The sequence below is a fragment of the Aptenodytes forsteri genome, unplaced genomic scaffold (assembly GCF_000699145.1).
Source record: "Aptenodytes forsteri isolate BGI_AS27 unplaced genomic scaffold, ASM69914v1 Scaffold384, whole genome shotgun sequence".
Lineage (NCBI taxonomy): Eukaryota > Metazoa > Chordata > Aves > Sphenisciformes > Spheniscidae > Aptenodytes > Aptenodytes forsteri.
In genome coordinates, this window is record NW_008794952.1 from 432861 (window position 1) to 445090 (window position 12230).

The following is a 12230-nucleotide window of genomic DNA, read 5'->3' on the forward strand; positions in this document are numbered from 1 at the left end:
GCCCTTTTCTTGCTGTACTTTTACAAGCTCCTCTGACTGAAGCTTCTTTTGCCCAGTATTTTCTTGGTGTCGCATATGATTAACAATACAAATTCTCTGTTCTGAGAGTCTTTGTTCTGGCCCATCCTTGGACGCTTTCCCTACATTGTTTTCATCAAATTGCTGTTCTCTGTTATGCATTCTGGATCTCTGAAAATGCATTTTTGTTTACAATGTCAAAAATTGTATTGTTATTAAATATTTAGTACATTGTAAGCGTCAGTTGGGAACAAACTTCGTAATCTTGCCAAGTTTTGATAGAACAAATTCCAAATACTATTCCATTTAATTTGAGCTACATAGAACCTCCCTTCACCATATTTGAATATACCCCATTAAATATAGCTATGTTTAAAAACTACCAAAAGTAGTAAATGATTCTGGATAAATTAAGATGAGAAATCTAGGTAAGTCATATGTACAAGAATAAGTTCAAGAAAAAAATCTGCATACTTACTCATCATTTTTTCACCTAGTACATGAAGAACTTCCAATACCAGCCAATTAATATCCAAGTGGAGGTGTAGTAAATGCCATGATGGGGGAAAGACCTGTGATTAGAAATACATACATCTATTTATTTTTAACATTTTTTCTTTAGCGAATTCTGGGTACTGTACTAAGACACGTGAAGATGGGCATGCATTTTGCCTGCAGCGAACATTATGAATATCTATGATCAAATACACTGTAACATACAAACATGCCATTCAGTTACAGAAAAAAAAAAAGAAAAACCAAAAAAAACCCCTTCATGACAATTAATTCTGTCTGTAGAGGATGTTCATGAAGTCTTTAATCTGCTCTAAATTACAATTTAAACACAATGTCTTGATTCAAGCTTGACAGATTACAACACCCTTAGTTATTCTTTCCTTTCCAGAAAAGTATTAGGTAGCACACAAACTGCTAAAGTAAAGTGTGCTCTTAAAGTAATTCCAAAACTTCAATATTCTCTTCCTTAAAGTTTACTTGAAATTACTGTTTCTTTCATCAGCTCAACAGTGGCCCTACTAACAAGCTAAACAAACAGAAAGATTCAAAATGCTGTTTCTCAGTGGATCATTCCTCTCCAGATACTAGTTTATACAACCTAAGACTGAAATTCCTTTTTTCTTTCTAAAAGATTTGAAAGCATTAGTTATTATATGTATGCACAAATCTTAATGGTGTATACTTCACTAGTGTTTAATGTTGCAGTGCCTACTTCCATGTCTGCACTTTTCTTCTTTATATGCATGATCTTTTCCTATTTTGAGTCAGATTTCAGAAAGTAGTTTTTAAAAAGTGCCCCTCCTACTAGGAAGCTCAGAAATTTTAACCATTACTAAGGACAAACACCGAGGAATTTTTTTAACGTGCTTATCTCCCTGTAATTGGTATTACCATTTGTATAGTGTGGGAAGAATTTTAAAAGCTATAAAACATAAAAATAAATAGATAAATAAAAACAACAACAGAAAATCCAGAGCTTATTAGTTGTATTTGCCAAGTATGGAATGGCACTTAGTTACTAAAGGGAAAAAAACCCAAAATATAAAGTGTAACTTCAATTTCAGCCTGAAGAAAGATTAATTCTTATTCAGCCAAAATTTATCAAGTTGAATATGTATTGTTACACACACACAAAAAAAAAATTATGAAAAACATCAACCTTTGCCTGATGTTGAATCGTAAATGCTGCCAGGACACTACTAGGAAGTTCACAAAGGTGACCGATGTGCATGGTCAAAGCATGAAGCTCTTCCACCAACACTGATGGTAACTGTGCTTCTAGTTCTTCATATGGATGGAGCATTCCATCATTTTCCACTTTAGGGGGTTCCAGATACCTGAACACACATACACAGATACACAATCAGAAAATGGATAAGAAGCAGCTACACAAAGTTCAGTACGTAAGTTAGTAAATTGTGTGTAAATCTCACCTGAAGATGAAAACTTTCACATAATGCAAAAACTCAATACATTGATGCCTGATGCTCTCTGCCTCAGAGTGCAAGTTTGCAGCTTGACCTGAAGTAAAAGAGATCAACAGCTTAAAGCAGATGTGCCCACACTGTGACTCACGTAACATATGCATTCTCCACAGTAATTAAACCAGACCACTGGAAAGCCATCCTCTTTTCTGAGGACAACCTGGGAGGTGGCTGGTGGCAAACATCCACTTCTAAATGTCATTTTGCTGGAGGGATCCATTCTTTATCTTATCATCTCAGAGGCATATCCAGATACAGAGGGAAAAGAAGGCATCCAGTCCCTCAGGAAAGCTGGCAGAGGCAAGCAACCAGTGCTAGAAGAAATCATTCAGCCCTACTGCCCTGCTCCCTGTCTGCTTCCAAGACACCTTCAGAAAAGACGTGAAAATTTCTCAGCATCCTTTTCTCTTGGAGGACCTTAAGCAGGTGGACTTATTTGGAAACATGTTTTGTAACTTCTCTTCCTAGGAAGCATCACATTGTTGCACAGTGCCTCAAGATGTGTAATGCTAACAGCCGTCCATTTACGATCCTGTAGCCTGCCTTTCACTTGCAGCTCTGTATCCTTTCAGCCAGTTATTGCGGCTATGTGTCGCCTTTCCTTTGCTCTCTGAAGCTGCTGTTCTCATGGTGCTACCCTCCTTATCTTGCACCTGCAAGCTCAAACACCATTGTTACAGTAGAGATTCATTGGAAGCTATTGCCACTGGTGTGAGAATTGCTCCTTACTTATTCCCACACCTTGCCTTGTAGCTTTCAGCTTGTATTAAGAGAAAGATGAAACTTAGTGCATAACAAAGCAGATACAGTAATTTAAATACCCAGTCACTACCGCCCAATAATATACATACACAAATGCTTAGCAACCAGTCAGCCTGCAACACTTGTACCTGATTAAGCACGTACCAATCTTTAAGAGCATCATTAGTGGGAACAGCAAATGAGGAGTTTGAGCAGGCCCCAATGAAAGTGTATTGCGCTAGAGGAGATGCATGGCAAAAACTCTTTGTCACCTGCTACACTGGACTGCATGTTCAGGGAAAGGCAGTTGCCTTTGCTCCTCTCCCCAGCTGACCAGTGGGGAGTCTTCCCTTTCCTTTTCCTGCTCTCTCTCTCCCCTTTGTTTCCCCATCCCCTCCAGGTAACCTTGAAGTTAACATATGCCACTTGTTACGGACCCCACAAGTAAAAGTTTTGTGCATATAAGCTTATTCGACATTTTTTGAGCAACAACACTGACTGAGTGAAGCAAATCAACTGGTACAAGTACCATAATATTCCACTGTACAGCCTACCCCCACCACATAAGAACCCGTAGGATCTGCCATGGTAATGAACCATAGATTTAGAGGCTCAAATCACTCTGTTCTAAAGGAATTATTTATAGATATTACTGCTGCTTTGTAGCAATTACAAATATTTTATCCTAAGTTCTCAGAAGTTCTGTTTAAGCAAAATTTTATACTACAGTATTTCACTACAAAATCTTTTGCATACTGTCATAAATCATTGATCAATGAAATAAGTGGAACAAAACGGGAACAGTAGAGTGTTAAGAACGGATCAGGCATTTAAAAAAAAAAAAAGGGCAAAAAAACACAGAGCATAAGAAAAGATTTTATATGGCTTCCACATTACACAGTTCTCAGTACCAAGCCTCCAAAGCTCATTAAGACTGATAGGAAATTAAATGAAATGTACGATATTGATATCTGTATAAACATATACACACAACAAAGATTTACTGAGCTAAAACTCTAAACTGGTGTTTTAAACAGGTGCAATAGCGCATTTATCTAAGACATCAATAACACCTAACATCACACTGCCTGATCATTTTAAATATTTTAATCCTCACGACACTCCTCTACTACTAGCCTGCTTGTATCAAGGGGGAACTGAGTCACAGATGATCAGTGACTTGCTCTAAGTCACAAAGAAAGCCTGGTGCAAAGCATAAAATTCAACAGGTTTTTATTTTTCTAGCTTATTTGACAAGAGGAAGAGCAGGATACAGAGAAGAGAACCAAGAAGATGCTTAATTTAAGGGAAAAAGAACTACAGAACAGTTTCTTGGTGTCCAGCTACTATATAAAAGTTCTAATGTAATTTAAAGTAAGGCTACTTCCACTTATGTATTAAATGTCAGCAAAATGAGACTTTTAAGATACAATCAACAAAAGCATATCAAAGAAGCTTGATGATAAATTCATACCAATAGTTTTAAGTGGCAGAACATGACAATATCAAACCAAAAAAATAATAATGTGCAAAAATATTCACTTGTACTCTTAGAACACTAGCAATTTATCTGTAATGAGAAGATACTACAGACAGTTTATTTTAAGTAATTACTGAACTTCTCAACTTGCTAATTCAGCCTTCAAACTTACAATAAGCCCAAGGCTGCAATAATCCTTCAGAAACATACCACTTCCCCTGCCTTAGTATTTAATTGAAACAAAGCATTTTGTAGTGATCCCATTTTATTGATCCTGCTGCAAAGATAAATTAAGTTTGTAAATAACTCTAAACTAAGCAAATATAACTAACTTGTTTAAATGTAAGCCAGGAGAACACTGAAAAAAGTCCCAATCCACTACCTTTGTAACTAAAATAGTTATTGGGAGTTTTGATGCAACTTTCCATTTTGACTTAAACAAGTTAATAGTTTTGCCAAATTCTACCTTAAGGGTGACATCTTAGCTCAAGTCAAATTAATGCAAAATTCCCCACCTTAGGTCAGTAAGGTCAGAATTGCCCCGTGCACCTACTACACAGGCAGATCTGGTTCCAAACTGACTCACAACATTTCCACTGTCTATTTTCACACTACCTTACATCACTTGTTTGCCTATATTTGTACCCTTACTGCAGGTTTATGCTGGTTATATGCTGTTTTGTGGCACACTCCATGAGCCCTTGGTCAAGAGTCAAAGCAAAAGTGTGATCTGTGGTAATATACTTCTATAATGAAAAGGTAGTCAGATACCTATCCCAGTGTCAAATTAAATGTGTTAAACTTACCAAAATCAGATGAACTCATTTGTACCAGGTTTTCCAGTCTGTATATCTGTTGCCTAATTAAAGGAATACAAAGGTTTATGGTATTTATATAGGTAAAAGTTGCTTAACTACATTTTAGTAAGGTCTAAATAGAACAGAGAGAGGCGAGAGGTGTTTCTTGCTTTGTATTTCTGAAAAAGCTTACAGAAATAGCTAATAGGAAAGAGTATTAGTGGAAGGCAACAGACACATCCAAGTGTGAAGGGATGACAATGGATAGAATTTTTGCTTGTTTTTAAAACATTAAACACAGTAACAACAAATACAAAATTAGCTAAATACTGGGGGAGGAAAAAAACAAGTACACACAAAAGAACCCCAAAAGCCATTCCCTGTGAGTGATCTTTCCATAAGCGTAACTCAGCTTCATATTTGACCACAGAATAAACCTGAAAGTTAGTCCTCATGGCATATGGTCACTATACACTAAATTAATTCCCTTGTGAATGAACACTAGTAAATTCTGTCAGCAGCTTTTCCCACTTCCTGCTTAGGGTGGTCTGCTGCTTAACTTGAGCACAAAGATAAACAGCAACAAATAGAGTAGAGTAAAAGGAGAAAGTGTCTCTAGAAAAGTTAAAACAGTTCAGTTTTGGAGGGGAGAGAGCGCATTTTTAAAGAAGCTGCTAACTGCCACTGCAAATGAAAATTTAAAAAAGCTATAACAGGTAAGTACTCAGCCATATTCTGCAACAACTGTTATTTTTCAAGTGGTCTCAAGTATAGTCTCCACAGAGATAACGTGGTACTAAACTGAATACATGAAAAGCGCAACTGTGTAAGACAGACTTTTGAAAGAAAATGCTGCATAAATTGAGGAAGGAGCTCTCTGCCTCATTTCTTATACAGTCAAAGCAGCAACTACTGAAGGAGTCAAAAACAGGATACTTGGATCCAACCCAGATCAAACGTTCTTATGGAAAAAAACCCTGAAAACTAGGAAGTGCCTACAAGGATCCAAAACCCCAGGTTGTAACCTGCATATTAAGGGGCAGACACACGTAAAAATTATCTCCCTCAGCTCTTCCTTCCTTGGATAAAATCACATCAGCTATCCAAGATTACCTTGAGTAATGCATTTAGGTGGGTTGTGGGGGGGGTTTGTTTGTTTTGAAATCAAAGCTGTATTTCTGCATGAATTTTTCAAGTATTTCAACCATGTAGAAAGGAAGGAAGTCTAAAGCAGGAGGACTTTGAAAGAGGGCTGTTGAGGCTGAAGGTTAGAGAGAGAGAGTGTCAGAAAGGAGCCACAGAAAAAAAAAGACTCTCCACTGAATTGACAAAAGACAGAATACAGTGGGCTGATAAAACAAAAGCACAAACTGGGCATGAGAAGCATAACAAAGATATCATCAGTTAAGTAAGTCATTTTAATTTCAATTTGCATTTGTACCTCAAAGATTGATCCTCATGGTTGTTAAACATTAAATCATTTGATTTGCAAATAAATATTCTGACAGTTAAACTGGTACTTCCATTTATTAATCGAAGATACATTGTCTTAATATGCCCACTTAAATTGTTACATAGCTCTTACTCACACATCTTCAATCACATAAAAAAAAAATCACAGGTAAGAATTCTTTTTACCGTGCAATTAATGTTTTTAACTTGCAGTTCTGCTGTATATTACTTATTACAATAGTTAAAATATTAAATAACAATCTTCCATATTTACAGACATTAAAAAAGACTATGTTTCTGTAACCATGCATTTAAACATAGGTATTATCTGTACTTTATAAATTCAACTATTTACAGCCACCTTGTCCTCAAGAATCATTATAACTTGTACTTAACACATATGATTTCTACAATGGAACAAGGAGTTTTCCTACTTTCAGTTGTCAACTGGTCTATAAATGAAAGTGTTCCATTTTATGACTGAACAAACGAACTGAAAGAGTATCTTTGCAGAGGGACTTGTCACACCAAAAGACAGCTTAGCAACCAAACTCTCATAGCCAAGAGTTAGCTGAAATCCATTATTCCTACCAGTTCGGTAGGTTTTAAAACATGTACAGCTTGAATAACTTAAAAACCACAATAAAATATCTTATGCCTTATATTCATCTCTGTTACAATTACAGAGCAGTTTATATTACAGAAAAAAATTTATTTAATTCAAGAGATCAACTACATCACTGTCTCACTGCCCAGTGATTTTACATTAATAAACAGATCAGACTAATGCTGAAGGGGATACAGTGTTTCTTTTAACTATGTTATCCTCGATCTCCTTCATTATCAGATTTTTTTTAATTTTTTTTTTTTTAAATCACAGTGAAGTCAAAGCTTGCATCAAACAAGCAAAGCTAAATAATACTGGTTTTAACATACATCCTGTCTTCTATGCCATCGTGTTTCAATAAGCCAGACCCTATTAATGATGCTTCACATCATGCCCTTGGTCATATCCTAAAGGGATGGAAAAATCCACTACAAATCAAAGGAATGATGGAATATATCACATACATTTGTGGAATCATACAAAAGCTCCTCTCCCATCCACTCTCTGTATGTGCTGTACATCCTGAGGATTATCAGTAGCAAAGAGGATTATCGGTGATCTGTGTATTTGCATTGACCAGATTAAACATCTACATTGAATTAGTCAAACACTGAGTAACTGTATCTGAAGAGATTGCTGAAGCTATCCTAATCCGAACAATTGAAGGAAGTGCTGCATCCAGCGTATACAGTATTTGATTTTTAACCTCCGCTTTTCTTTATGCACAAAAAAAGGACTTAAAATCTTCAAAAGACAACTTTAACTATATGGGTAGCACAATCTCATTCAAGGAAATCTTATATAGTTTATTCATATATTCTGAAGCTAGAGCCTTCTAAATTAATCACAACACTGTTGTAATAAATGTACTTATCAATTTTTATCTGGTGATGGCTAAGATATGCACCACGCCGCTTAGAAAGTTATTGTTAAGTCCCATAATATTAAAAATCTGTGACACAAAATTTACTTCTTCCCGTAACTCCATTTGTGTCTTATCCATCACTTAACTGAAGTGTTAGATAGACAGCATAATCTTTTTGGATGCAGTGCATAGCCCACAGTTTTTTATGATCTTACTATCAAAAACTTGAAAAGTTTGTTACATCCTTAATGTGGGTATAATTACAGAAGTGGATTAATTATAAAATACACTAACATTATCATACCTAAGTAATCCAAAGAGAAGTCCACAGGATTCAACTAAGGCCATTTCAGTAACCCACTGAAAGCCAAACATTTCCACTACATCATCTTCATAGTCATTTGGAGAAGGATCTAGTGTCAGCAAAACCCTGTAAAATAGAGCCAACAATATTCATACATTCCCCAGTAATAAACCTATAGAATACAATATCTACAGCTGGCTTATCTATCACTGATATTTTATCAATATATCAGCAACATGTATACTACAGATAGGAAAATGTAGCAGTGCTCCCAAAAGACAGCCTATTATACCTTTTATAGCAATATAATATATAGTACATAAAATATGACAACTCCTAGCTCCAAGAGCATAAAACCAGGATATAGTCACAGGGCACAGTATATTTTAGAAACAAATAAAAATTAACAAGCTACCACCCTGAAGCATCTTCACCCTTACAGAGGGGCTGAGACATAACATACAGACTGTCCTTAACAGAAGAGGCTGCTATGTTAGATAACATAGATATGCTCCACTGTTAAGTGTATGTTTGGGATCTGTCTCAATGTACACTACATGCCTAATAACTAATGCTAGACACACATTTGCTCCTTTATATACATTTAATAATACTTACATAGAACACATTGATAAAAGCACACTTTTACGTAGATGAATTGATGAGGGTCACAAAATATGACTTCATTATTATAATTAAACTAACACTAGGCCATGACTAGCCTTTGCTCTGGCTAAAGAAAAAAAAAATAAAATCAGAATTACCATTTCACCCAAAGTGGAGAAAATCAGATGTCTGTATAGATTGTTAAAACATTACTAATTGCAAATATAAAAATATTTCACTAATTGTGCAAATATAAAAATATTTCACTAATGTGCTTTCAAAAAAAAAATCACAGCAAGCTGTATAATAATAACAACAATAACAAAGACATCAGAACAAACTATTTCAGAATTTTCCCACTGACTTTCATAAAATACTTCAGCGCAGATGAAGCTGAATTCACTAAGATGCAAGAAATATTTCTGTTTTTAAAAATAAAAAAAAATGTACTGGGCAAGCACTTGGTTTTCATTATGTTACACACCAAATTCATATTCTTTTTGAATTATGCACTATTACCAATTCAGTTCTCAGAGGCAAAAAGGGCATCTGCTGAGTAATTGGCTCGATCTCCCACAACACCTGTAGTTCACTCTGTAACTGCCTAAGCATTGGTCTGTTTTGAAGCCTTTAGCAATTAAATCCAGTTACTCCTGTTCTAGATAATGAAGACAGAGGAGTCTCTCACGTGCAGGCTTTTCCAAGAATTTACAATCCAAGTAGACAAGGTGAATAAATGACAGGACAACAGTATTATCATGACTGTAGTGATTTGAGAAACCTGTCTACGTACAAGCTCCTGAGTGAATTTTCACATGGAAGTGTTTCAGTCACAAAATGCTGCTTTGTCAGTGTGGAATCCACTACAGATACGTTCATGCAGACACAGGCTCTCTCAATCCTCTACTTGACATCAATTTGAATGAATGTGCTTTGATCCAACAACAACAAAAAAGATAAATAAGGTAAGGAATGGGGGAGGTGCAGCAGAACCTCCTTTAAGGCTTTATAACAGAAAAGGCTGTGGAAATGAAGATTAAAAAACCCCAAAGTAACAACACAAAATATGAGGTTCAGCAAGAGAAACCCACAGTAAGTATTCAAGTTCAAAAGTATAAAGAAAATACTGGGAAAGACAGACAGAAAGATTATGCTTTTGTAGGAAAAACAAGACAACGCCTGCAGGACCAGCAAATGGCACAGAAAACTAAGCTGGATCACAGACAGTAAAGAAGATATTAACTTCACCAAAGTAACATTTCAGAACCTCACAGAAAATACTTGTTATGCATGTGACTTCTGAACCTTAAATCCAGAATGCATGCAAAGGTAGAGCTTTGAGAAAGATGGTCTTAAAGCTACAAAGGACAGTCCCAGCGATCTGGGGAAGCTGTGCAGAGCAGGTTTGTTTCTATCACGTGGAAAAGAGAGAAAGGGCAAGCATCGAATAGAACATATGACTGGAAAAAGCAGTGCTGCAACCTCCTCAGAAATTTAAGGGGTCTCAGATGCTGTTGCCCAACAGGCCAGTTTTGAAGTGTCCTAACAGACCTGTAACAGGTCCTTTACAATATCTTAAAGTAAGTTCACAAAGCTAGGAACTGGACCTAGAATGCTGTTCAAAGCAGTGTATCAACACAATTGCCCTTCCTGCTTTGGTATACCACCACATTGAACTCAGGATCATAAGAGCTGAAGAACAAACTGATTTGGAAACCCTGTCAGCATTTAGAGGCACCAAACACCAGTGGAAAGAACATCTTAGAAGGGTATTATATTTGTAACTCAAAAAAACCCCATACCTCTTAAGAGATCCACTTGCTAAATAAGACTCTGCAGAGAAGCTTCTCCCTCCATTTTGGTTGTCAAAAGCACAGGAAAAACAAGGCGGCTTTGAGTTCTCATTCTCCACTTCCATTATCATCTCCAAGCTTTCAGTGAGAAATGGGGATATGGAGGAAGCCACAAAGTCATCGTCCATTGTTTCCACCTGATCCAGAAAATAAATAGATAAATGAAAAAACACTCACAGTGTTTCTTCAAGTAACTTTCTCATTGTTACAACTCCCCACAATCCTTCAGCTCAAGTGAGGACACAGATCTGACTAACTGTAACATCAAACTAACAAACAGACAGATACCACCGAGAAAGGCAATCATGGTCTCATGCCCTGCCACATAATTCTGCCGCTTTGTGCGACTTCATCTTCCTCCATCACAACCTGTACAGGGAATCACATCAGTGAAAAAGCTAACCCTACAAAAAACAAAATAGGTTCATTTTCTTCTGGTTTAGCTCTCTAAATTGACTAGTCACGAGGTTAGATAGCACAAGGGTAAAGTAAGAGGCAGGAATGCATTACAAGGCACGGGCGAGCTACTTTCAGCCACACTTCATTTTGCGACTGGAGTAGCTATGCTATGGAAATACGTCATGCATTACAGGCTCCCAGTTGTCCGTGACTTTAAGGCAGTATTACAGCTCACGTTCCTTCTAAGAAGCAGTAAATACACCCCACATGATAATTATGGAACCCTGAAATGCTAAAGTTTTAAAGCTCAGATGTTTCTGACATGGCTCAAGTTGGAAGTTTCTATTAAAAAAGTCTGACTTCCCAGGAATCTGAAAAAAAAGAGAAACAAAAGCAAAAGGAGAAGGAAGATCACATCCAGAAGAAGTTCACTGTATACTTAACATTAGTGAATTAATATTTTATACAACATACTGAAAGAGTAGAACTAGGCAACAGGTGCCACAGAGTTATACAATAATATGCAAACAATAGAATTAAAACTATTAACTCTAAATTAAGTTTTCAACTTCATTGCTGGCAGTTTTTAATACTGTTCTTGCAAAAACTAGTTTACACCGTGGCTAGAGGTTGGTAATACAGAGGCTTGACTGAAAAAATGAGCTCAAGGAAAGAAAAGAAAAGTTTCTGTCCTACTTTCACCCATTCATTCGCATTCCTGCGGTGCAGCCGGCTGTGCAGCAGAAGCAGTGGCAACTCTTAAGTGAAAGGATGACTTCAGTGCTTCAGTTTACAGCAGGACCCTACGTATAGGTGTGTTAGCACAACTGGCAAGGCAGAAATAAGCAGCTAAAGGGAATGCCCTAAATCAGAAGAGTTTCTAAGGAAAGTCTGTTCAAAATCGCCCCACACGATAGAAAACATCGGGGAAAAAAGTACAAAAAGGGCAGCTCTTCACGGTCGCAACTCACGTCAGCTCTGTACTTGTCTATCACATCCCTGACCCAGCGGAACCAATTACTGACTTTAAGCGCCGCAACCTTGGCCAGCCATGCTGGAGAACAACTTCCCAGGCGCTTGCAATCCGCGGGCTGGAGCTGCAAACCGG

General features: G+C 36.8%; 1 protein-coding gene across 1 annotated transcript in view; it reads right to left on the reverse strand.

The window, feature by feature from the left end:
• MMS22L (MMS22 like, DNA repair protein) overlaps window positions 1–10857 on the reverse strand; it is a 98523-nt gene extending 87666 nt beyond the window's left edge. The window contains exons 1-6 of the mRNA XM_019471052.1: window positions 10673–10857; window positions 8265–8390; window positions 5046–5098; window positions 1968–2055; window positions 1694–1871; window positions 497–590 (exon numbers count right to left, since the gene is read on the reverse strand). Of these exons, the coding sequence (XP_019326597.1) occupies window positions 497–590; window positions 1694–1871; window positions 1968–2055; window positions 5046–5098; window positions 8265–8390; window positions 10673–10851 (718 nt within the window). The 5' untranslated portion in view covers window positions 10852–10857. The remainder of the gene's footprint in view (window positions 1–496; window positions 591–1693; window positions 1872–1967; window positions 2056–5045; window positions 5099–8264; window positions 8391–10672) is intronic.
• Between the last annotated feature and the right edge of the window lie 1373 nt (window positions 10858–12230).